General features: G+C 36.0%; 1 protein-coding gene across 5 annotated transcripts in view; it reads left to right on the plus strand.

The window, feature by feature from the left end:
* Positions 1 to 27,518, plus strand: part of LOC111140881 (Rap guanine nucleotide exchange factor 6) — a 196,384-nt gene that overhangs the window by 131,852 nt on the left and 37,014 nt on the right. For 4 of the 5 annotated variants that reach the window (XM_022493123.1, XM_022493124.1, XM_022493122.1 and 1 more), the window contains exons 16-19: positions 7,971 to 8,211; positions 15,422 to 15,579; positions 22,721 to 22,961; positions 24,886 to 25,269. In XM_022493123.1, coding sequence (XP_022348831.1) covers positions 7,971 to 8,211; positions 15,422 to 15,579; positions 22,721 to 22,961; positions 24,886 to 25,269 — 1,024 coding nt within the window. Of the gene's footprint in view, positions 1 to 7,970; positions 8,212 to 15,421; positions 15,580 to 18,198; positions 18,214 to 22,720; positions 22,962 to 24,885; positions 25,270 to 27,518 lie in introns of all 5 variants that reach the window. The other variant, XM_022493125.1, reaches the window with a different exon arrangement.

A 27,518-nucleotide genomic window follows, 5' to 3' on the forward strand; every position in this document is an offset into this window, starting at 1 on the left:
AGATTCTTATATAGATCAAACACCTTTAACTTTTTGTGCCAGCACATAATAGTTACTAACTGATACCAAACTATTACGTATAAAGATATTGAGATAGTAAATTTGGTGGTTAATAGCAATGACCCCTGAGAGACAGAAAAAGGAGATCTGAAGGATATAAGAGGCAGGGAAGCCACAACCTTAAAACTCCTTGAGTCGTGAGAAACAATTGCCCATCAGAACTCTAGACTGGATGTGGCAAAGGGTAGGCAGTATGTGGTAGTGCAAAGGGGGCCTGTGTCCTCAACACCTCGTTCCTTATCCTAGGCAGAATATGGTCAGCGACTTTTACCCCAAACAAACACCTAAGAGTATCTTGAAGGAATATTAATAAAGCATTTGTAGAAATGGAGCATTTATGTCGTACCTGGAATAAAGCCCTAGTAACTCTGGCATTACAGTGAAGAAAATTTGCACAGTTAGGGCATCCTGTATAGAACACACAATGAGACCACCCACAAATAGGAGGGGTGGCTCGGTCAGTTAAGCATCTATCTTCAGCCCAGGTTATGATCCCAGGGTCTTGGAATCAAGCCCCATATCAGGCTCCCTGCTTATTGGGGAGTGCTCTTGTTGCTTTCCTCTGCTATTTCCTCTACTTGTATGTGTGTGTGTGTGTGTGTGTGTGTGTGTGCGTGCGCGCCCTCTTTCTCTCTCAAATAAAATCTTTAGAAGAAAGAAAGGAAGAAAGAAACAACCTATAGTTAGGAAAACTGACCAGAAGATAGATATGTTTAGATGATACCAGAGCAAACCATATTTAGTCTTTTTATGTTAATTAAAACTGATGGCCAGGCATAGGAGAACCAGGGTCATTGAGGAAGCATGGTGGAGAGCCTAATGAGTAAGCTTATAGATTCTGGAGAAAATAGTTAAAGAGAAGAAAAACATTTCCAGAGCTGTGCTCAGAGAGATTTAAAAATTCATCTCTTAAAACAAGAACAGGATATTAGCGAAAAAGGAACAGTCACTGAGAAAGAAATACCTCAGAGTGACTTAAAACATGGCAGCAAAGACAAAAACATACAGTAGAGGGGAGTAGGTAATAAAGTTGAGGAAATCTCCCAGACTATAGAACAACAATAAATAACATTGAGCATTATTTCAGGAAATGTAAAAGAAAATGTGGAAAATAAAGTATTCATGTAACAGTAATAGAGACTATACCAGAGTGAAAGAAGGATGTGACTCTTCTAATTTAAAAGTCCACCTAAAATCTGTGCAAAATGAATTAAACTTGTTTTAACATTCTGTTTCCAGTATTGACTAAGAACAGTCAGAAAAGTTAGACTAAATATAAAAAGTAGCTACAAAGAAGTATAAAAATTCAAAAAGAGAGCTAGGAACTATCTGACACAGAACAGAGAGAGAAGCAGACCACAAAGAGGTGAACTGAAGCCGTATATCTCTGGGACATTGCCAGTATAGTAAAGCACCCGAGAGACAGCTTTTTTGGGCAATAGACTCCCAGGAAAAGGCTATGGAGTTGAAATCCTGCAGTTGCTAGGAGCGTAAAGTCTGCATGTGTCAAATCTCTACCCCTCCCCACTGAAACTGTATCCCAAAAAGGTGTCTTTTTTTCCATGGACATTTTTAGTCCATAGATTGTAGCTGAGAAAAACGAACTGCTAGATAAAAATCACAGGATTCTAGTTTAGAGAGTCCACCAGGGCTCAGACCACTCTCACATAAATGTCTATATTGAGCATTGGGACCTTGAACAGCTAACTTTGAGGTGGATGTGGGCTGTTGTTAAGCAAACTCAGAAGGACCTCAAGATTTGGCTCTGGCTCTAGCCCTAGACTTCAGGTGCCTAGCAAAAGAATAAAAAAAATCCTCTTTTAAGGATTTAAGCAGTGACCTCTTATTTGTAAAATTTACAATTTTCCAAGTACAGAGTCAAAGACTGTGAGGCTCTCTTAGAAGTCAGTGTAATCTACAACCAAATCAAATACATACTATGATGTACCTATCTTATATCTGTGAAGATAAAAATCAAATTAAAGGTTACATTTGCAGGTGAGATGGGATAAACACATGCCACCCTTTATTTCCCACTAAGCTCAATAATAAAACCTGGCCAGAATCGTGATCACCCATTGAAGAACTTGGAAACTTCGAAGTCTCACTACCAGCAGTGGATTAATCTTTTTTTTTTTTTTTCTCCAGCATCCCCTGAGCTGGCAAGCTGAAACCTGGATGTGTGCAAACTAATAAAGGTTCAGGAAAAAGCTAATTTGAGGAGTGAGAAAGGGAATTCCCACTTTTTTTTTTTTCTCCTTTCTGTCAGGCCTCAGCTCCAAATAATCCAGTAGCCTTGACCGCAGCCTTCAACATAAGGCTACTTGAAACAGAATTCTGAGGGTGGAGCTGTGGCTCCAAGAAGGCAAGGCCAGCTTCATTGTTTTCCCACACTCTCACTGTCCTTCTCTTACTTGACCCCTAAAGTGCTAGAGTGGGCAGTTTATTAGTTTATATCTAGAGGACTGAAAAGGTTAAACTAAGGATAGTAGGTTAACTGAGATGGAGGAGACAACCCCATAAAGTTGTTTATGAGATCCTGGGCTCAGTGCGTGCGCATGCGTGTGTGTGTGTGTGTGTGTGTGTGTGTGTGTGTGTGTGTGTTCGTGTTCGTACTTAGCATACCAAAGACTTGGAAGTAGACCTCTTCCCAGGTCCCGGACTGACTGGTGGCACAAAGCACTCCAGAGCTTTTAAAACTGAACATGGGAACCATAGCCCACAGAAGGGTAAACAAAGATAAAGCAACATTTTCCATAACTTATAAACAGGACTCAGAGCAATTTTAAATATAAAAAGGATCTCTTAGTACAAATCTCTTTATTTTGTTTGGGCTTTGCGGAACTTTTGATTTTGTGCATTGATGTCTCATCACTTTAGAAATTTTGTGGCTATTATGACTTGAGATACTGCCTTTGCTACTTTGTCTTTTTTCCATGTGAGATCATTTCCATATGTGATAAAAGATCTCTGTCCCATGCATCACTTAGAGTCTGTTCTGTTCTTTCCATTTTTTCTCATACTTGTGCTTCAGTTTGGATATTTTCTAATGACCTGTGTTTAAGCAAAGTTTTCCTGTTTTCTTACGTATCCAGTCTGCTGTTGAACACATGCAGTGAGCTTAATTTTAGATAATTTTTTAGTTCTAGAATTCCCATTTGAATCTCTTTTATAAATTCTAGTTCTCTATTGCACCATGTTTACATCTATTTTATCTCTTCCCTATATTTTCTTATTATATTTCTTATTATTTCTTATTATAAAACTCTTGTGTCTTAATTCCAAAATTTGGGTTTTTATTCTCCACATACCACCCCTCCTTCGGTGGTTATCATTGTGTCTTATTTTGTGTGTCTTACAAATGTTTTCTTCGTATGCTATACTTAGTATATAACAAGTAGGGAAATTAATATTTTTTTCATGGAAAGGGTTTGCCATTTCCTCTGGTTAAGCATATAAGGTGAGGGCTGGGTAAGGTTGGGTTACAAAATTACTTAAAATGTATCCAGGTTTCAAACTGAGAGTGAGATTTGTCTTGTGCTTGTTGCAGGTCCCTTCTCTTAATGGAAAGTTTTGTCTCTGAGCATGGAGAGATTGTGGGAAATTGTACTCTGCTTTTGTTAGCCTTGTCCTTGTACCCTCACCCCCAATCTCTAGCTGAGGCATGGCTTTTGGTTCAGAGTGTGGTGGCTTTCTTTTTTTTTTTTTTAAAGTTCAGCCCTTCAGAGGTTTTGAGATTTGCTCTTGAACCTCCCTCCCCAAGCAGATAAATACATCATGTGTTTGTTGCACATCCATCCCTGTTGTATGACTTTGTCTCCTAAGTACCATAAAACTGTATGAAATTTCCAACCAGTCCCCAGCCTCCTGCCTTGTCTTACAAGTAGATATGTCCCATGGAGGAAGGCAGCACTACTTTGGGTCTCTTTGTATTCCAGTTTTTAGGCCAGTGCTTGAAGCTGTTAAAAATTATTTTTCCTCTAGTAGAGTCCCTCTACCTCATTGCCATTTCATGTTTAGAGGAGAAAACGGCAGGCAATCTCAATTTACCATCTTTGTGCCGTGGAATTTTAGCTCATCTGTTCCTCTTAGCTTTCACAGTTTTCTAACATCTTTGAAAATCACACCACTCAGATAATTAATTATTAGCATTTTCATTTTTTTTAAAAAGTCATACATGTGTATGTTTTAAAAATTAAAACATTAAAGAAAGTATACAGATGGACCCCACTGTGTACAGTTCTGGAACTTTGCACATGAGTTGGTACAGATTTATTTCTTGTGAGATTGTTGAATAGGAATCTATTGACGTGCTACTGTAATCTGTAATGTGTTGAGCTGATGTCATATTGATGGGTATTTTCAGTTATTGCCAGTTTTTGCTGTTTATAGTGTTGAAATAAAAATCCTTTGTACTTTTATGCTTATGTAGATATACCTGTAAGATAAATTTCTCATAGTGGAATTAATTTTGACAGTACTGCACTTGGACTTTCCAAAAGTTTATCCCGATCTGCATACACTTCTATTTAAGAATGCCTCTGCAGTGGGTTTGATCAACTTTATGGTTATTAATGCACATCATTTAATTATGAGGGAAGATGAACACTTTTTTTACATATTACCATTTCTTTTTCAAAGTCTTTTCATTTTCCATGTTTATATTGAGTTTCTTATTTTTCATTGATTTGTTTGAATGTGTTACTAAAAAAAAGGACAGTATCTTTTTAGTCTTAAAGGTTGCAGATATTTCCCCAAGTGGTCCTTTTGACTTTGCTTGTGATGTGTTGCGGGTGTGTGTGTGTGTGTGTGTGTGTGTGAATATACATACATATAGGTAGGGACTGAGAAATTTTTCATCTTTATGTAATCAAATTTATGATTCTCAGGCACCTTCATTTCTGATTCATATGTTCAACATTGTTCTTTATTGGCATTGTAATTACATTTACTCACCTATTAATTTTTATCCGGATCTTTAACTAATTTTTAAAATTCACTATTTTTCTCTTCATCTGCAAATTAAAATATTTACAGTTTTATTTATAACTGTATACACAAGTCCAGTGAGGATACAGACTTCGTACACTCTTAAGTTGCCTTATGTACACATCACAGGCAGGAATATCTACAGCCCATTTAAAAATTTCCTGTGGCTTTTCACAGAAAATTCAGACACCTCACCGTAGCATTTTTAGGCCCCTTATCTACCTTGTTCCCCAGTCATCTTATTTTTCCTTAAGTTTCCTTTTGTGACAGGAACTTGGAACTTGGGATTTCCTCTACCTAGTGTCATTCTGTTTTCCCTTCTCACCTTACTGAACTTTTCTTACACAGTGACTTAATTAGGGAGGATTTTCCCTTTCCTGTTGTCTTAATCCCTTGGCTTATGTTTTTTCTGTACCATGTATCTTAGACTTACTGTTCTACAATGGGGAATCTGCAGGCATTTGGTATAGTGCCTGACAAGTGTCCTTAGGTCAGTAAAAAAAAATTTTTTTTTTGCATGAGTACATATTGATTTTAGCTCAAAAAGGCATTTTTGCCTTTACCGCATGCTTAAAATAAAGCATAATTTTCAAAGGAAACTAAAAGGAATTTATTGCCTTTTTTTTTTTTAAGATTTTTATTTATTTGACAGAGATAACAAGTAGGCAGAGAGGCAGGCAGTGGGGGGGGGGGCGGGAAGCAGGCTCCCTGCGGAGCAGAGAGCCCGACGCGGGGCTCGATCCCAGGACCCTGGGATCATGACCCGAGCCGAAGGCAGAGGCTTTAACCCACTGAGCCACCCAGGCGCCCCAATTTATTGCTTTTTAATCAAGCAAAATATCTTGAGAAGGTGACTCCTAAAGATTCCCCATTATTTTGAAGGCAGAAAATATGCTTTTCATAAACTTCGAATATGCTTTGGTAATACATTATCCTGGTTGAAACTTTCAAGAGTGGTCCACTTCTACAACTGAATGCCAAGCTATTTTATGTTGTAATGCATCAATTTTTTAAGTCTTTGTCTTTCGGAATCTTACTTGTAACTCTTTTGATGTTGAAGGAAACTGTTCAGTCACCCCCAAAACAACAAAAAAGTTCACAGTTTTCTGTTTTCAGTGGGCACATTTATACTATTTACAGTTTTTCTTTTATAAAGGTACTAAGTAGTACTACTCAAAGCTATACCTTCTGAAGACCTGCATATTCTAGAATATGTAGCTTCATTTTGCTTTGATTCAGACCCTCCCAGACACCATGAGTTTTTAGGAAGGTTACCTTCTATGTTAGCTTTTATCTTTTCAGTTTTTTTCCCCCCTCTAGTAGTTGATCTGTCTTATTTCAGAAAGCATATTTAAAACAACAAAAAGGGGCACCTGGGTGGCTCAGTGGGTTAAAGCCTCTGCCTTCAGCTCAGGTCATGATCTCAGGGTCCTGGGATCTAGGCCCGCATCGGGCTCTCTGCTCATCAGGGAGCCTGCTTCCTCCTCTCTCTCTGCCTGCCTCTCTGCCTGCTTGTGATCTCTGTCAAATAAATAAAATCTTTAAAAAATAAAAAAATTTTAAAAAATAAAAAAATTTCTATGACGTTAGTTAATGAAACGTAGGTAATATAGGTTATCCTAACTGGAAAAGGCGACACTAATTACTAATTATACTAGTTATTAGAAGTACCTAGTATGGGGGCACCTGGGTGGCTCATTGAGTTGAGCCTCTGCTTTCAGCTCAGGTCATGATCTCAGGGTCCTAGGATTGAGCCCTGCCTCGGCCTCTCTGCTCGGCAGAGAGCCTGCTTCTCCCCCTCTCTCTGACTGCCGCTCTGCCTACTTGTGATCTCTATCAAATAAATAAATAAAATCTTTAAAAAAAGAAAAAAGAAGTACTTAGTATGTAGTTACTAAATCCATAGTCTTACACAGATTAGTCTTTTTTTCACCTGATCCCAAGGAGGTATAGCCCTTCTCACAAGGTGAAAAATCTGATCTAGGCTAAGAGATTGTGAGACAGGCAGTTCTTCCAGTGTGCTTTCACTTTCCTTAAGAATGAAATAACTCATCAGACTTCGCGTTAATAGGAAGTTACCTAAGAATGATTGGTTGTTTACTTCACACCACTGTAGTGAATGTTTCTTAGCTGAATAACAAGTGACAGAATTGTCAGAAATGTCGTCTTGAGGAAATTGTCATTTATTTTTACATTTGGTATTGTTTATTTCTCGTGAAAACAGGTCCAGCCAAACTTTTTTTTTTTTTTTAATTGGCTAAATTTTACAAAACTGAGCCTGACTGCAGTACTTGTATCTCATCTCAGGTGATATAGATTATGATAAGAAATAACATGTAAATAATAAGGTCTAAATACTTGTTTCTATAAAATCTGAGTTGATTAGCAGTTATATCGCTTATTGTTATTATATAGCAATTATTACTAAATAGGAAGCCCTGGACTTTCAAACATGCTACCTGCCCACTTCCATTCCATTCTTGCCAGTAACTTTCTTTTACCACTTTGGGAAAATATCAGAAGTATGGTTAGTTATAAAAACTGAAGAGAGGGGTGCCTCGCTGGCTCACTTGGTAGAGCATGCAACTCTTGATCTCAGGGTCATGAGTTTGAACCCCAAGCTGGACATGAAGCCTACTTTAAAAAAAATTGGAATATATTCTTAGGGGTACCTGGGTGACTCGATCTCAGGGTCATGGGTTTGAACACCAAGTTGGGTATAGAAATTACTTAAAATCTTAAAAAACTGAAGAGATAAGTGGATATGGCTGATGAAGGATGGGTATAAATTTCATAATGTCTAATGAATGAGACTGAAAGGCCAAGTAATAGAAAGTGATTGTTTATCTTTCAAATTTGTTGTTCCTATAAAATCTTGCTAATGAGAAGAAAAGAAATGACAATTTTTTTTATTTCCACAGTGTTCAAAGAGTTACTTAGTAGGACTGAACAAGAAAAATCTGGTATTCCTCATATTCCTAAAATTGCTGAAAAAAAAAGTAATCGCCATTCAATCCAGGATGTACCAGGAGATATTGAACACACATCACAGGAGAAAGGAAATAAGAAAATAAAAGCAAACACTGTTTCAGGTGGAAGAAACAAAATCAGGAAAATTTTGGATAAAACACGGTTTAGTATCTTACCTCCAAAACTGTTTAGGTAGGTAATGCTAATCTCTGTCATGGTAGGCCTTTTCTTATTGACTAAAATTTTATTGGGGGGTTTAGGGAATTTGAGGTCAGTTTTGGTTTTTATACAACCAGTGCATCATAAAATCTGTAAGTAACCCATAAATAAGAAATTCTCAGTATTTTTCCATTGCTTCTATGATGTTACCACTGCTAGATTATATGTTCTTCCAGTAGCTGTTTTGAATTTTAGGGAGGACTGCAGTTTTATCTTATGAAATCTTTTCTTGTGTATTTTTGGTCTAATTTCAGTCCTTTGATCTATAAATTTGGACATCTTGGGAATACATTTGCTGATACTGGTTTTTGTCTTCTAAGTCATCTTTCTCTTATTGCACTATTTTTTCCTTCCTGAATAATAGGAAATTACCTTCTTCTTAATCAAATCTAAATGACCTTCTTAATCAAATCTGTTTCTATTTCTAAATTGAGATGTCACCAAAACAGAATGAAACTTTGAGACTTTAAATGTAAATTGAGGTATGTAAAATACTTAGAAAATCAGTTCACTAAAGTGTCACGACTGGGAAAGAGTCTAGCATATATTATGTCTATTTATTTTACGTTATCTACTTCTTAAAGCAATCACACAAGTTCTAATCAAGCTCAATACTTAGCACATAGTGGTCACTCAATATCTGTTGAATAAGACAGTGAATGAAAAAAAGAAAGAATATTTAAGCAAAATATACTCAAAGAAAATACTTATTTGGCTCATGATAGTGCCTAGCACTATGCCCATTGATAATTTTATAGAGCTGAAAAGAGGTAGTTGCAACCTCTAAGGAATTCATACTACAAACCCTTGATTTTCCCACACACTTATCATACACTAGGCACAGTGTCCAAATAATAGAACTGTACAAAGATAGAGCAAGTTTCTTGTTCTCCAAGAGTTGATGATCTAACTAGGGAAGCAGACATTACAGAGTGAAAAATGTTTCAATACATTAAAAGGCAGGAACAAGCTTGGTAGGTTAGTTAGAGTGTATCAGTGTGTGTACATCTAGGGATAAAGCAGGAGAGTTAGGTAAGTGCTGTGTTATGAAGGACTTTGAATATTATGCTAAAGATAGGGACTTCATTGTGTCATAGGAGGAGGGAGCCATAGAAGCTCTGTTCGTCGTACTTGGTGGTTTGGGGTTGAAAGTGCAGCACAGCGTAGTAGTAACAGCAAGGACACTAATTAGGGGGCAACTTAGAAATAGGTAAATGTCAACTCTCAATTTTTTTAGAGTTCAGGATCTCAAAGATTGCCTGATCAGAAAATGCTCTTCTTTTTGAGTTCTTATTTCCAGTGAGGGAACACATTTGTTCTTCTTTTAATTGGGGGCTCACAGAGAATTGACACATCCTGAGCTCTGTTCTTAATGTCACTGATTTCTACAAAGTCTATTTATTACTCATTGTTTCTTAGTGACTGCTCTCCTTGAGGCAAGTACTTTATAAAAATGATAACTTTAATATAGCTGAAGTTCTTTTAATACTGAGCATACCGTAGTATGACAGCAGGACAGCGAACACTGTAAGAAAAATCTTATTCTCATATATGAGAATTACGGAGTTATAAGTGGGGCTAGCTCACAGTGTAAAGATGGCTTGGCAGTTTTGGATGAGCAGAAGTCTGCAGGAAGGCAATGAGTAAAAGGGGATGAATGGAGGACCAGAAACCAGAGAAGAGTTCTCAAAGGAAGTTCTCAGGAGGTAATGCCCTGGGTTCTGTTGCTGGAAACCTGGGTGGATTTGGTGTGGAATACATACATCTCCTTTAACTGGTTTTCATTTTGAACAGTGGCATTGTGACGTGTGTTCTCTAGAATGAGAGAACAATGATTGTAACTGACTTTAGCTTTTTAGTGTTAGATTCCAACCAGCTATATTAATGTGTCACACAGCTAACTCATCTCCATAGTATGTCCTTCAGGGATAGGAATTGGTTTTATGCTTGGATTCTCTTTGGAATGTAGCCAGGAGCAGTCATTTGAGTATTTTCAAGCATGATTTCTTTATATTGGTACCCCCTATAATGAAAGATCTAATAGAAATAGATAACTTAGAAGGAAATACTTTTTCATTTAGTGATGTATGGAGTTTTTTTGTGCCAGTAGGAGACTGTTGTTGGCTATGAATGCAAACATTAATACTGTACTTCAGAAGTTAATATTAAACTATCACCTCTAAACATGTTTCAGAGTAGTAAAATGCTAATAATTTCAGCCATATAAATGAAAAAAGAAAAAGCCAGTTTATTTTAGTAGAAATAATAAAGGTTTTCTGCTGGAGCCTGTTTTACAAAAAGAACTGGTTTGTCAAACTGGTTGCTTAGCATTTTTGAGAATGAATGTGTGTCCTATTTCTTGGCACTTTCAGGTAACTTTTAATAGATAAACAAAAGATCACTAAAACTTCAATGGGAAAATAAGCAGAGAACATGAATCATGTGTGCTGCATCATTAGTAATCAAGGATATTCAATTTATTTTGAAAACAGGGAACCATTTGTTTCATCACAAATTGACAAGAGAATAGTCAGGGCCAGGAATTGATAACATCAGATAAATGGCTCAGACTGCTGTTGAAATACGAAATTATGCAACTTTCCATAAAGCCTTTGGGTATTTTTTCTTGAGGGTTTCAAAAATGTTCATACCTTTTAGTCAGTAATTCCATTTCTAATAATTAGGTGAGGAGTTTTATACAGATGCTCTTAGTAGTATTGTCTGTAATTAAACAAAAAAGGAAGTACCCTAGATAGATGTCCAGCTAGAAGGGATTGGTTAAATAGATTGTGCTATATTCTGTAAAAGTAACTAGAAGGAAAAATGTTGATTGTGATTTTTTTTTCCTAGGGTGTGGTGTTATATATAATTTTCTCTACCTTGCTTGTTCACTGTATTTTTAAAATTTTCTCCTTTAAATATTTTTTAAGTGGGGAAAAAAAAAAACTTCAATGAATTTAATTCCACAATCCTGAGCATCTCCTGTGTGTCAGGCTCTTTGGAAGGGCACTTAGTCTCTGCCCATTGCAGCATTCATCTCTAAGAGTTATCAGAGAAATACTGGAAGAAAGAGTAATCTACATCTGTCACATAGGCAAAAGAATATGAAAGGAAGGAAAGAGGGAGCAAATAGTTGAGATAAGAATAGATAATTCCCTGTATCCCTAACCATTACATGATTTTAAAATGAAAGAATTATTCTGAAAAAATTTACTCATTTTCAGTAACCTCTGTGAAAGGACATAGCAATGGGTATTTATTGACTTGAGAATATTTTATGATTTAGGAAATCTGATGTTCTGTTTTTTTTTAATCACTTAGCTTTTAGGTTTTTTTCTTTTAATTACAAATTGCGTAGTAAGAGCTTCATATTATTCTTTGTAGTAGTCCCAGAAGTAGACTGTCTTGTTTGCTTATCAGAAATTATTTTTTCTGGGCGCCTGGGTGGCTCAGTGGGTTAAGCCGCTGCCTTCGGCTCAGGTCATGATCTCAGGGTCTTGGGATCGAGTCCCGCATCGGGCTCTCTGCTCAGCAGGGAGCCTGCTTCCCTTCCTCTCTCTCTGCCTGCCTCTCTGCCTACTTGTGATCTCTGTCTGTCAAATAAATAAATAAAGTCTTTAAAAAAAAAAAAAAAAGAAATTATTTTTTCTCACCATCTTTTTGTCAGCATACTTTGTTTGCTTTTAATATTGGAATTATTTTTCATTTGCATATTGATATTTACATAGCCTCTTTAGTTTCATAATATGAAACTAAAATACAGTTTTATTCTAAGTAAATTTAGTGCTGGGGAATTATTGAGGAATTTTTCAAAACTATCTTGTTTCTGTTACTGCATCATCTCAGGAGACTGTTTTGGTAAGAAATGACATAATTACTTGCAAATGGGCTTTATCAATTCAGCTTCCAAAAAAGCATGAATATTTTGCTAATCAGATACTGTTTCATTCATGTCATGGCATGAGTTGTACATAACATTAGAATAATTTTCATTTATACATGCTTACACCTTAATTACCATGAGTTTGTAACCAGCTTTACATTATTGTATCTGTACGGTGTACTGTCTTTGCTTATTAAAAAAGCAGAGGTAAGGTTAAATAATATCAGTAAGAGAGATGAGGACTTCTGGTGTTTCATGCACTTTTCTTAGTCTCCATAGTGAATTACTTCTTACTGCAACTAATAGAGCCAGTTTCCTTTAATAGAAAATTAAAACTTTTTAACATTGTGAAACTTGCTTCTACTGTAATTATTAATAGGACCAGCTAACCTTTTAACAGTTTGCTCCTTTAGATTCAGTTACTTGGACCTCTGTGTTAAAAAATAAGCAGATTTGTTTTCAAAAGTCAGTTAAATTAGAAAGCCTATTATATTTAAAAATATTTATTTTCCATATAATTTAAGTTGTTGCAAATTACTTCAAAGCTATAAGTACAGCTTCTGTGGAAGCCACCTTGCTTTTGTTCTCATACCTAAACTTAAAACATTTAGCTCCGATCTTTAGCAACACACACCAAATTATAAGGAACCAATTTAACATAAGCACTAATTTCCTTTCAGATATTATATTTCCTTAGCCTTAGTTCTGTCAGATGAGACTGCCTTCTCTCCCAGGTAAACACTTCCTATTTCTCTAATGTTTGTTATATCCATGCTGCCTTCTCTGTTTTTTAGTACAAATGCTTAAAATCCTTTCTAGGTTTGTACTGTTCTAATTTTAGTAAAAGTACTTTACTACTTCTTAAAAATTGGAATTGTATTTTCCTCTGTGCCAAAATATTCACCTACATAACCTAATTTAATCCTTAAGGCAGTCCTGGGGGAGAAGTAGTCACATTTTTAGATGAGGAAACCAAAGGTCCAGAAACAGAAAGAAATTTCCTTGAGGTCACATAGCTAATAACCCAAGTTTACATGCATAGCTGGCTCTTAAAACACTTACTTTTGCTCCTTTCCATGTCTTCATGCTTTTCCCTGACTCCTGTGCAGTCTTGCTTGTCCTAGCTCTCTCTTCCTTCTGTGGCTGTTAGCAATCCTTTAGCGATTTATTTAACTGTCCTCCGCTCTTCATCTGGCATAGTTCCCTAATCTGCCTAAGTCCTATTTTCTACTCCTAACATATTCTGGATGTATCCCCTACCACTCATTTAATCCATTCCATGGTAACAGGTAAGTGTTCTTCGATACCTCTGTTTGTGTGGCAGGTACTGGGTAGAATACTACATTGAATAAAACATAGTTGAGAATTAATGTTAACCTAAAGGATTGGTTTAACCTTTAGAAAAAAATGGTATTTTGCTCATTATTCTAATGGAAATCTTTTTCATTGCTGTCCTGTGTTTGTATAGGACTGTTTCATTAATCCTTTGTTTTGTAGGACTTTCTGGGATATGTATGTAAAGTTTAAATGACAGAATTAGGTTTCTTTTAATTTTTTCTCTTAAATGGATTAGAGCTGCCTGTGTAACACCTTTAAAGTATTTTTCTTGTTAAGTATAACTTAAGTATAACAAATGTCATTAAAAGCAGCAATTCAAAACCATAAATCTTTTCAAAGGTGCACAGGGTTATTATAAGGTCATTTGATAGTAATGTAGTTATTATCTGTAATGAATGAAATGCTGGGGTGTGGAGTCAGGGTGGCGTTGCTAGGCCTTATATTGACTTCCCAAGTGAGGAAGATACTCTCTCTCCACTTTGCTGGTCTTCAGGCCGAGAGTTCTCTGGAGCTTGAGAAGGTACAGGTGCGCTGTGGCAGGCCTTGCCCGTTCTGTGCTTCCTCAGAGGCCTAGAAAACAGGCCTAGGAGGTTGCTATACCCTCTGGAGCCCGGCAGGAATATTGGATTCTAGGTCCCAAAGCCAGGGGGCGCTAACTTCTCAACCTTTAAACTATCTTATTTTTAAGATTTTATTTATTTATTTGAGAGAGAGAGAATGAGACAGAGTACAAGAAGTGGGAGAGTCAGAAGGAGAAGCAGACTTCCTGCTGAGCTGAGAGCTGGATGTGGGTCTTGATCCTGGGACTTCAGGATCATGACCTGAAGTGAAGGCAGTTGCTTAACCAACTGAGCCACATGGGTGGCTTTAAAATACTTTATAAAGTATTTGGGGGCACCTAGGTGATTCAGTGGGTTAAATCCTCTGCCTTGGGCTCAGGTCATGATCCTGAAGTCCTGGGATCAAGCCCCAAGTCGGGCTCTCTGCTCATCAGGGAGCCTACTTCCCTTCCTCTCTCTCTGCCTGCCGCTCTGCCTACTTGTGATCTCTGTCTGTCAAATGAATAAATAAAATCTTTTAAAAAATAAAAATTAAAAAAAAATATCTTATAAAGTATTTTAAAAGAGGGATGTTTTATTTGCTTAAATATGACCATTTAATTGATATTTCTGAAACCTTTGAAGGGAATTAACTTTAAATGACTTGCTTTCTGCTGTGGTTGTGATGCTCTCATCTAGGGAATAGCCAAAAAATTAGACTTGAGATAGGAGATATCACACAAGAAATCATATGTCCTTAGAATAAATTTAAAAGACTATAAAACTCCTTTTCTTCTGTTTTGATTTCTGATCCTCTTTTTTCGTCTTTCTACTTGCCACATGTACCCAGTGTTCACTGTTCTTCTGTGTTCCATCTTCCTGTTATCTTTTCCACATTATCACTGGTTTGGGCAGTTCTTAGGTTGTTCATATGTTTAAAGACTCTCTTATTTTGTCACTTGGGCCTGGTCCCTTTGTTTTCTACAACCTGCTGGGTTTTTTGGTTTAAATTTAGACCCAACTTCGTGCTTTGCTTAGAAGATCACCAACCTATTATTTGGGAGTACAAACTTTGCTGTGGTGTGGTTATACGTTGTTAGATATATTAGTGTCCACCAAAACTGGATGATCTTAAAAGCTCCCCAAACATTCAGGTTTAATTTCTCTACCAAAACCAGTAGAAACTCAGCATGACTGTTTCTTTATAATGTAAAACTACTTAGATGTGTAAGTTAAATTTTTAGTGTAAGTAAATTTTGAGTGTCTTCATTAATACAGTTATCCCATTTTTTAATTGCTGTAATATACTTATATAATATTTTAAGTCACCACTTCGAATTGGTCTTATGCCTCAGTGTGTACAGAGAAAAGAAACGTTTACCATTAAGAATTCTTAAATACTTTATGTGCCATTATTTTGAAGTGACGGAGGCCTGAGCCAATCACAAGACGACAGCATTGTGGGAACAAGACACTGCAGGCACAGTCTGGCTATAATGCCTATTCCTGGAACACTCTCATCTAGCAGCCCTGATCTCCTGCAACCGACCACCAGCATGTTGGATTTTTCTAATCCTTCAGGTAATTTTTAGTTGTGGTTTCATATAGCCTTATTGGTGCCAAAGGGACAAACTAGGTGGTTGTGCCTTGTGTATCAAATGGTAGATTTGCTTAAATCTGTCTTCTCTTAAGGTTATGACTTACTGCAAAAATCTAAAGAGAACTTTGTGTCTTTCTGCATAAGCCAGAATGGTGTTTGTTCCAATATGAAATAGAAGTACATAGAAAAGAGATTACATTTAGGTGTCTTTTGGTAACCCTTAGAGCAGTGGGATGAAAGAAGGGATGCTGCTTCTCAGTTAGGAAGCAGGTTGTCCAGGATGTGAAAGAGAATAAGGGAATTTATTGTAGTTTTGGTGGTCTCACTTAACTTCCTCTGTGACATACTGAAATGTGTTAGTAATTTTTTGTAAACACTGATTTTTTTCCCACAGCATCTGAAGCTAAAGCTGTTTTATTGTCATGTATTGTTAATTAAATATACTATAGCATCTTTTCATTTGTGTTCATATTTGGGGTTTAAACCTCATGTGGGACATTAAGTTAATTTTTCTGCGTCTATTCATGCCCAGCGGCAGAAATTGTCACTTAACAGTATAATATAAAATTTCATTACTAAGAAGAAAAACTTTGAGAATTATTTGCATATCTGTCACTTGAAAGGATTTGACTTTCATTTCAAATGAAATGTAAAATGGTATGTAAAAGACACATACAACTAAAACTGAGATGTGTAATTTGGTCCAAGGAGAGGAGATAAAAAAGGTAGCTCTACAAAGATTGATGACATTGTGATTCGGCTTCAGTTTTCATGCTGAAGCTCCTAATAGCTTGTGTCAAAAGGGAGGAAACTCAATTACATGAATCTCAGTATTCGAAAGGAAAGAATGTAAGTGTAATAGTAAAGTTTATGTTTCATTTTAGCAACTTGAATAAAAATTGGACATAACATAAAAATACAGTTCAATGAAATTCATTCTGTACATTTTTTTTTAATTTCGATTGCCTCTTAACTGTTAGCGAGGACTAACCCCAATTATCTGTCTTTGACACATCTTTCTCTCTATATGACTACCAATATTCTTTCTAGAACAAAGATTTTAATGAGTCATTACTTTGCTTTAGGAATTTCTAGTGATTTTTGTATTAGTTGAGGTTTAGTCATAAGATAGAAACCTCTCCAGATACTTATTCAGAATTTAGTAAAAGGGATTGTTGTCAAGGTATAAAGTTAACTATTTACCTACAATGGTAAAGAAGCAAGCACTAAGGTATCACAAAGGTAGGAAGCGCAAACTGGATTTTTCCTCTGGTACGTGAAAGAAGGGCCACCATAGGGTGAAGTGTTCCTGGGGTGGTACAGGAAGAAAAAGCCCACAAGAAACATAAAGCAGCAAGTCTTTTCTTTAACCTAACACTTGTTTTTGGTGCTGGTTTTTGGCATAACCTAAAAAGTGTCCAGTTAGCAGAGAAGAATATGGTTTGCAGAGTCTCAGCCCCGGATTTGTAACGTTACGACAATAACATAATATTTGTTAATGTCCAGTTTTCACAGCATGATTTTAAACCCCTTTCTAGCCTGCTGTTCTGCCATTCTCTCCACTCTCACCACCTGTCTTTCCTGAGTGGGACATGTACCTTCATAACTGTGATTTCTTTTCCTGTGCTTTTTGCCACCTTTGGTGTTCTCTCCCTGCATATCCTGCGAACTTTTTCTTGTTCTGTGATACTGAATTCAAATGTTACCTTATGTGGGAAGGCAGTCCCTCCTTTCCTAGAAATCTTTAGCACATTTTCATTGTCTGTCTTATATTGCTTTCCAGTAGGAGCTTGGGAATTTATTTTCATGTCTGTGTGTGTGTCCTGCAGCAGTATGTTCACAAATGAAATATTTTTACACTACCAAAACACAAACTAAGCATGCATACTTTCATAAGATGGTATGTTATAAAATAAATGATGTTCCTGGCTGCCTTTTTGTCAGTGGCATATCTAGAAATGGGGGTAAGGAAATGAGGGATGGTTGTAGGGAAAGGACAGTAGTCATTTGGGGATTTGGCTGGGGCAACAAAGGGAAGAAGTTGGAATTTATGAAAATTTAGAAACTTTAGGCACCATTGCACTGAAATTCAAATTTCTGAGGAGGAAGTGCTAGTCAACTCAACTGATTGCATAGTTCACTCATTGAAAACTTTAGAGGCTCTTATGACTTCTATTCAAAGAAGGTCCATCCGCAGACTCAGTCTGCAGCCTTTGTCCGTACCAGGAATATTAAAAAAACACCTATAAGATCGGTATTTGACTTACAAATTATATTTTTAAACCCCCAAATGTACACCTTTATGAAAGCACTTTTACGGTGCTGTTGATGTTGAATAAAATACATATTACCAATTGATTCCAAAATCAGTTCCTTAAATTATATATGACAGTGACAAATTTTAGGTTAGCTGTGCATGTCATGTGTATATATTGCAGCACATGTGTGACATGAGTCAAGTCTGATGTGATCTCAGCTATGTTTATGCTGCTTGAGTAAAATTGTTAGAAAGTAGGGTCAAAGCTACAGAACTATTAAAAATTAGTTTGCTTTTGATTGCTGACTCTTCTGTGATTTTGCTTTGTTTTTGCTGCCTACAGCTGTTGGTTTTTACTGTAAGTATCTTGAAGACTGTGGTATTCCATTGCTAAACTTCTTTGTAGTATTTTATTATTTTTAAAAAGTCATGTGATACAGAATTAAGTAAGAGTCAGAACTTTTCTGTCCAATCTACAAGCCTACCAGTGTAAACTGGTGTGTATTCTTTTCAACATTTTCTTTGAATACATAATTTTTTATAGTTATAGAATCAGCGTATACATGCTGCTCTATAACTTACAAATGTTTTGGAGGAATTTTTGATCTAAATACTAGACTAGGCAAAAAAGATCTCAGAGTATGGCCAAAAGGATTATAAAACTGGAATTTTTTTTTTCAAGTCTACTTATGGAACTTCTTGCTTCTTTTTCATTAGTAGCACATACCTTTTATTTGATTTCTTTAATACTTAATACTTTTTCAGATTCAGTATTATAAGTCTGAGTTATTTTAACTAATTTTTTATTTTAAAAGAACATAAAATTTTTAAAAATCTGAGAAAGGGTAGAATATAAGTCTCCACTCCCTAGAATTAATGGTTGTTTATTCATATATCTTTCCAGAAATTTCAGTGCACATAAAATGTGTCTACCACTCTATTCACCACAAATTATATGCTATGCTTTTCTTCTACTTAGCCCATCTCACCTGCAATATACCTTGAATACTTTTCTGCCTCAGAATGTGTTGTTCTTCCACAGTTTACTAAACAGCTGGTAGCATTTTGTTTAACCAGTCCCCTTTTGGTGAGTGTTTACAGTGTTGCCTAAATCTCTGTTTATCGTTCCACGTTTTATGTTTGCACTATTGTCGAATACCGAATTTTTGTCAAAGAGTTTGTGGAAATTTTTTTTCTCCTTTACTATATATGTACCTACAAAATATCATCTATTTTTGCCTCTTATCCAGCAAAGCTTCAAATATTTACTGTCTGGCCCTTTATAGAACAAATGTGCTAATCCTTGATCTCTACCATTGTACCACTACCTTGTGTTTTCTTAGTGAAACTTCTCACCATGTGGATTGTCTTTCCGTGAACCACCACTTTGTCTAATATAAGCAAGTCCCCGAGAGCGGAGACTTTGTCCCATCTCCTGTATTTCTGTATCTTCATCACTTAAATACTGTTGACACGTAACAGGCACTCCATAAGTACTTACTTGGCAGTTAACAACTTAAAGTATGATTAAGAGGCAGTCTTTGTTTTTGTTTTTATCATAATCTTACTTAAGAAGTCCCTTCTTTATTACTGGGGTGAATACATGCATCCTTCAAGTATGTTATTTCTTTATTTTAATCAGGAGGATTATAGTTAGTATTCTAGAAATTCTGCTTTTGAGTTGAAAGTGCAGATATTGGAGATTCTCTTAAATCATTTACCTATTACCTAAGATTTTTTTAATGAAATAGGAATAATAAGATTAATAAATGCTTTAGTCCTCCAAGATTCTTTTTAAATGTCTCTTTTTTCCTTATGGGGTTTTATTTTTAGGTGCATTTTAGTTTCATGCCTAAAATTTGAAATCATCATTTTCCCTTGATTCAGTTTTATTCTAACGTCATGTCTACCATTCATCTGATCATTTAACATTTGCTATCTTACCTGTGTTAAGTATTACATTTGACACATACGCCCTTCTAACAACAAACATGGTGGCGAAGAATAGGTATGTTTTATATGTCACAATTTTAAAACAAAGTTTTACCATGACGCCGATAACAGTGCAAAGAAATGTTTACCTCCAGTGTTTTTCGAAATCATTTTCCAGATTGGTATTTATTATTACCTTGGCAAATTAATCAGCGTTTAGGTAATAGGGTGCTCTTTGAATAATCCCTTTTATGGACCTATTCTAGGGGTACCCATTCATGATGTCCAGATCCCTCTTACATGATGTGATTATGTAACAGTTTGGCCTTCTCATGGGAAACAAATGGCTTTAACAGTATGACTTTCTTTTACACTGTTTTGCAAGATATGCAAGTCTGAGTTCCTTCCCAGATGTTATTAGTATTTGAAAGTAAAAGAAGAGAAAATGAAATATGTGCAAATTCCCAATCTGTCTTTGTGAATAAATTTCTCTGGAGAAATTAATAAAAGAGATCAGAGCATCTCCCCTTTCCCTCAAGGTTAGCCAATCCTGCTGGCAAAAACCTAGTAAACTGACCCAGTACTAGAGCCCCAGATAACTGAGGCCTTTTTTGGTAAAGAGGATAAGGACAGTACAGGTAACAGTAGTTAGTCGTTTGACCTCTCTATACAGAGTTCAAGGGGATAATGAAACCCTTTTGTCCACTATCTTTCTCTTGACAAACTGGAATTTCCCTCTGCTTGAAAACATTTTCTAGCCAAGAGTAGAGAAACATCTCTGATTTGAGTGGATCATAAAACAGTCTAAACTTAAGCCTTGTAGGTTTAGAGACCTGATGTCATCAGCACCCTAAGGATTGACTCACTGCAAGGAAATAATGAACAAGAAGCTTTTGGTGACTCAAATATTTGCATACATCAAAAAAGGCCATTTGGTGCATACATCTTACGAAAGGGACTTGACTGAATATATGAAGACTTCTGCTTCCAGCTTGACAGTGGGCCTAGAACTCTTAAGACTGTGTTTTCCAGGCATTCATATATGTTTAGTTGAATCTTCCAGTCTTGGGGGTCTCTTTTTGTCCCATGAGCCTCAGAGTAGTACCTTATTCTCTGAAATTATCTTCTGCCACATCTCTTTCATTATTCTTTCCTTTAGCCAGAATTGTACTTGAGATGGCTTTGAGACAAATTTGTCATTTTTCTTCATCTCTAAAAGTTAATATATGTAGTGCTAATGAGATAATACTAGACAAACCATATATAATTACTTGAGCCACCAAAATCACCCAGTCCAATTACAGTCCTTACCAAAAAACTCACAAATAATACATTTTTCCTAATTTAAAGAACAAAATTTTTGTAACAGTGATTTATTATCAAGAAATTATTAATATTAAGAAATATTAGGGGGAAAATATACTCTGTTCAAATTAGTCCAGGGTCATCGTATTGAACATTGTTTTTAAAGTTTTAGCCGATGCAGTATAACAAAATAAAACAAGGTAGAATGAGGGAAGGAGATAATCATTACTTACTTGTGCATACCTTGAATTAGGATTTGTCTGCTAATAGCAGAAATCCCAAAGAAAAAAACTGATGTTTAACCAAATCAGTTTTCCTGTGTTAAATAAATATAAAAATAGGAAGACATGTGCCACTGTATAGTAGACTGAGTGTTGGTATCTACTATAAATAATTCAGTAAGAAAAAGCATAAAGAATATAAAAAGTATTTAAAAAGAAGGAATATTAGTTGCTCATTAAACAAGTGACTCTCACCCATAATCAAAGAAATGAAATGTAAGATAATGACATATTTTTAGAGGGAAGAAAAGCATAGTGATTTCAAAATGAAAAAAAAATTGTAATGAACAGTTGGGTAAGGATGTGATTAAAATTGCTCTCTTTATATTCTAGCATTATAAAATATTATAACTTCTCTGGGGAGCATTTTGGCAGTATATTTCAAAAACCTTAAAAATATGCCTGCCCTCCTCCTAACTCAGCAAATCCTCTCTCTCTCTTTCTCCCCCCCACCATCTCCCGTACCCTACTGGATTTTCTCTGAGGAAATAATCATATTGACTGCAAAGGTTAATCTACCAGCGAAAGGGAGTATTAGTCATCACAGTGTTGTTATAAAAGATGTGCAACCTAAATGTCTGTCATTAAAGGTTTGGATAATTTAATAAGGGGCTCCTGGGTGGCTCAGTGGATTAAAGCCTCTGCCTTCAGCTCAGGTCATGATCCTGGGGTCCCGGGATCAAGCCCTGCGTCGGGCTCTCTGTTCAGTGGGGAGCCTCCTTCCCTTCTCTCTCTGCCTGCCTCTCTGCCTACTTGTGATCTCTGTCAAATAAATAAATAAATAAATAATCTTAAAAATAATAAAATACACATTATGGAGTCCTGTGCCTCTTCTAAAAATTGTTTTGTTGGGATGCCTGGGTGGCTCAGTCAGTTAAGCGGCTGAGGCTGCCTTCGGCTCAGGTCATGATCCCAGTGTCCCGGGATTGAGCTCTTCTTCGGGCTCCTTGCTCAGCGGAGAGCCTACTTCTCCCTCTCCCTCTGCCTGCTGCTCTGCCTACTTGTGCTTTCTCTCTAGCTCTCCCAAATAAATAAAATCTATTAAAAAATTGTTTTGTTGAAGAGTATTTAATGACCTAAAAATGTTTGTAATAAATAAAAAGATTGTGGCTTCCAAATCATAATGTTTATCATTTTGTGTATGTTTTTCTGTGAACATATATTAGTATTTTGTCACCTGAAAAGGTAGATACATTCATTTACCAATAAATGCAACAGTGATTTCTGTTAACCTCCTGAAATAGATAGGTATGTATCACTATCCAGAGGTATCTTTTTGTTCTAAATTGCTTTATGAAGAGTTGAATTATCTTGAAACTAACAAGGCACACTTTTGTATTTACATAGATATTCCTGATCAAGTTATAAGAGTTTTCAAAGCAGATCAACAGAGTTGCTACATTATCATCAGTAAAGACACTACAGCTAAAGAAGTTGTTTGTCATGCTGTTCATGAATTTGGTTTGACGGGTGCGTCCGACACATATTCTCTCTGTGAAGTTTCTGTTACTCCTGAGGGTGTCATAAAACAGAGAAGACTTCCAGACCAGTTCTCCAAATTAGCTGATAGAATTCAGCTCAATGGAAGGTGAATGTGCTTATTAGTGAATGTACTTACTTCTAGAATTTTTTTTAATTGTACAATTAACTTACAGTGGTTTTAGTTTCAGGTGTACAATATGTTCGATAGTTCTGTTACTCAGTCAGCATGAAAACTGTAGTCACCATACAGTGTTATTACAATATTATTGACTATATTTGCTATGCTGTAGTTTTCATTTCCATTAGTTATTATATTACTGAAAATTTTTATACCCTTTAATCCCCTTTTTATATAGATGTGTTTTTGAAGATTGTGTGTAAAAACAGGTATATTAAGTAGAAATATCATGTCTTAGGATCATTGAAATTTCTCTAAAATTAGGATTTTTTTTCCAGCTTTGTCTCCATAATTATGTAAATGGAATCTCAGAGCGTAAGCACTCATAAGGACTACTCGAAAGTAGGAGAAGGAAGGGAAGGATAATTTGCTAAAATATTTTAGCCCTCTTGCTAAAACAGATTCTTAGAACCACTGGTGTAGTCCATTTTTTAGAGAGGAAACCAAATGATACTTATCTTTGTATGTATCTGAGTATGTATGTGTTAAGTTACAAATTTGTTTTTAGTATTACTAAAATGTACTCTGGGCAAAAGAGGGCATAATTTTTACAGTTCTTTTTCTAAGCAGTTTTCCAACTGTGACTATGGAATAACTTTTTTAAATTTTTAAAAATTTGCTTTGAATATTATTTGATCAACTAGAAGATTGTTTCTGTAGTACATTTGTTGTTAACTCTGGTGATTTTGTCTGAGAATAATGTTCTTTTTAGTGAGCCTAAATTCTGTATATAGAGTTAAGATCCTTAGAAACCTTAGGATTACTACCCCTCATGGTTACTGGTAAGAGAGAATGGATGAACTCAGCCTTGCTAGCTATACATAGTGGAGCCAGAGTGCTCAGCAGTCTGGGAAAGTCCCAGCTCTGGCTGTGTGACCAGAGTGAGTCATTTGGTTTCTCTCTGCTTGAGTTTTCTCACTAAAAAATGGGAATGATAATAGTAGAACCTACCACATAGGAATGTTAATTGAATGAATGAGTTAGCCCCCACTATAAAGGTTAGATACAATTTTATTAACTAGGATCTCAACACATTTAAAGTGTTCTTTTAGGTATGTGAATAGTATACACACAGAAGAAAACAAGATACAGTTCCTTGATAGTCAAAAATAGATGGTCACAAACTGAGGCTGGGATCAAATTGTATATTAGAAAAGAATGAACTAAAAGACACATGACCTTTTTTATCCCCAGCACCAGCCCTAAACAAGATACTTCCAACTGTGAAACTTGTCTTTAACTTTTAAGTGTTACAGAATTGTTAATGTAAAAAGAAAATGATGGTCTCTTTTATGATAGCCGATCGGTGCCATTTGCTGGAACGAAGTTTTGTATTTAAGAAGGGCGAACTCATTAGTGGAGAGGTTTTTCCTCTTTACTGGTTTTATTCTTTGCTTCTCTCGGGAATTGAGAAAGAAGAAAATGAGTGTAAGAACGACTTCTGAGTAGAAGTGTAAACAATCTTGATTCAGATGTTCATTCATGCTGTCCATGAACAAATACTGACGTAGTACCTACCCTGCATCAGCTTCCTTCATATATGCCTTGTAGAGCTTTATCCTCAAGAACACACACACAGTTGTTGATGCATCATGTGAGTAGTTTCATAAAATGGTTAGGTTCGCAGCATTGTGAACATTATTTTTACTTTCTAATAGATGTCAAATGGTGGAATAACAGGGTAACTTCTTTGTCTTCTCATTTACAATGTTAATTTTCCTGAATATTCTGATGTTTTTGACAAACATCTGATGTTTTTGACAAACCGTATAATCACATTTTGACAACAGTCCAAAAGAAAGTGCTCTTTATAAATGTGAAATCAGTTATAAAGATAGTTTTTTTCTTTTAGGTATTATTTAAAGAATAACATGGAAACAGAAACCTTATGTTCAGATGAAGATGCTCAAGAACTAGTTAAGGAAAGCCAGCTCTCCATGCTGCAGCTCAGTACCATTGAGGTGGCCACTCAGCTGTCAATGAGGGACTTCGATTTGTTTCGTAATATTGAGCCTACTGAATACATTGATGACCTTTTTAAATTAGATTCCAAAACAGGAAATACTCACTTGAAAGAGTTTGAGGACATTGTTAACCAGGAGACATTCTGGGTTGCCTCAGAGATTTTAACTGAATCCAATCAGCTGAAACGAATGAAGATTATTAAGCATTTTATTAAAATTGCTCTTCATTGTCGAGAATGTAAGAACTTCAATTCCATGTTTGCCATAATAAGGTAAGTATGTATGAATATTTGTGTATAGTTTAGACATGAAGCTGATTTTTTGCGTAGGTGTTAAGTGACTAGAAGAAAAGTCCAATTAATAGGCTTTCAAAGTATTGTTAGATTTAATGTATTTTCCATTCTGGTGATAGTGGCTTTTTCACTTTCTTTTTCTGCCATCTTTCATTTAAACATTTCTTTTGCTGAAGAGGGTTAAGTACCTTCCCATTTTTTTTCCTTCTCCCCCTTTGATGGATTATACTCTCTTGGGATATATGGCCAACAGGTGATCTTTATCATCAGATTCCTGTATTGGGCATCTTTCCCTATCTGCCTCACTGCGATTTGGCACTGAAAAATCAGTGTGGCGTCACTGCTCCAACCTGAAATTGCAATTTTGAAACAATAAAAACAACAATAAATAATGATGATAATGGTAACCATTTGGTGAGCACTGATTTATCAAACACTGCATGAGGTATCTGGTTGTATTGTTGCTGAAGCCTTAGAATTCTACTTAGAACAGTAGGCCTTAGAATTTAAAAATTCACGGTCTCTAAGCCCAGGAAGTATGGATGGTTATATGTCCTGGGAGCCTTTCTTCCCCTGACTCACTATGACTGGCTAGATTGGCTAACTGAGGTAATAATGTATCTTCTGACCCTCCCCTAGTATAGTGATAAGGGGTTCCTCTTAAAGGAAGTCAAGTTTTAAAGGTGGAGGGTAGTTACAGTTTTGCCCATTTATAAGATCCTGTGCTTATATATTGCAGCATAATTACCTCCTAATCCCAGCTATATGTGACTCCCACAGAATTTAATTATGACCTGCTCTAGTCTCACATGAGATAGAATTGGAATCTTTATAATCATAAATCTGTCATGGTGATGAGAAACTCCTTTATGAAGGTAACTAGTGGGTGTGCTTAAATTAGACACTTTAGGAGGAATTTTTGTTGGTGTGGTTTTGTTTATTTGATTTTAGGAGTATTGAACAGATATGAGCCTTAACCTTTAGAACAGCTGAAACTGTGTCTGAGTCCTGCCTCTCCAGTGTAGTAGCACTGTGTCAGTAGAAAATTGAAGACTTTTTTTTTCACCTATAAAATGCAGGAATCATGCCACTTACTTCAGATTTTTAACAGCTGAGTCTAAAACAGGAACCAAGATTCCATTGATGCATACTTGGAAGGCTAGAAACTGAAACTGTGTAGGAGGCATAAAGTTAGAATGTGAGAGTTAGAGGCTCAGTTTTGGAGTAGTCTGTGGAAAAAAGCTGATTAACACCGAGAGAGATCTCTATGTAAAAAGAGAATATAAAAAATAAATAGTAGAGGGTTTAAGAGCCATAACTAGTGACCATCCAGAGTGTAGGGGTAAAGAAGAGAGTTGAGCCAAAGAGATAGGGGACAATTTCAAGAAATAATAGAACAGCACAGTTAAGGCCACCTGGGTGGCTCAGTGGGTTAAAGCTTCTGCCTTCAGCTCAGGTCATGATCCCAGGGTCCTGGGATCGAGCCCCACATCGGGCTCTGCTCAGCGGGGAGCCTGCTTCCCTTCCTCTCTCTCTGCCTGCCTCTCTGCCTACTTGTGATCTCTCTCCCTCTGTCAAATAAAATCTTTAAAAAAAAAAAAAACAGCACAGTTATGATAGTGTCTTTACAGCCAAGGAAAGCAATTCGAAAGAAGGAAAGACAGCTCCAAGGTGGGTATTTGGTTAAAGGTTTGTTTTGTTTTAAAGACTGTTTTATTATACACATTATTCATATTCAGTAGTTCCTGTAAAATTAATTGCTTTGTTTTCCCATATTTTATATTAAAGTATATCAAAGAAACTAACTTTATAGCATAGATGACACAAGTGAATCAACCAGTTCTCCCTGGAATTAGGTAGTAATATTTTATTTATTTCCGTTATTTTTCTTAGCTAAAGGTTTGTCAATTTTGTTTATCATTTCAGAGAAACACTTCTTGATTCCATTGATCTTTTTTATTTTTCTGGCCTCTATTTGATATCTTCCTGTTCTGATCTTTATTTTTTTCCTTTTCCTAGCTTTGGGCTGAGTTTCTTCTTTTGCTAGTTCTTTGATATGAAAAGCCAGGTAATTTCCATTGCTTAATAAAGAAAATTATTGCTAAACTTCTGTCTTGGAAATAGTTTTTGCGGCATCCCATAGGTTTTGTTATGTTATGTATCCATTTTAGTTTGTTGTGAGATAGTTATTTCCCTTCTGATTTTTTTTTCCCCCGACCCATTGGTTG

The sequence above is a fragment of the Enhydra lutris genome, unplaced genomic scaffold (assembly GCF_002288905.1).
Source record: "Enhydra lutris kenyoni isolate GAN:26980312 unplaced genomic scaffold, ASM228890v2 scaffoldscaffold5, whole genome shotgun sequence".
Lineage (NCBI taxonomy): Eukaryota > Metazoa > Chordata > Mammalia > Carnivora > Mustelidae > Enhydra > Enhydra lutris.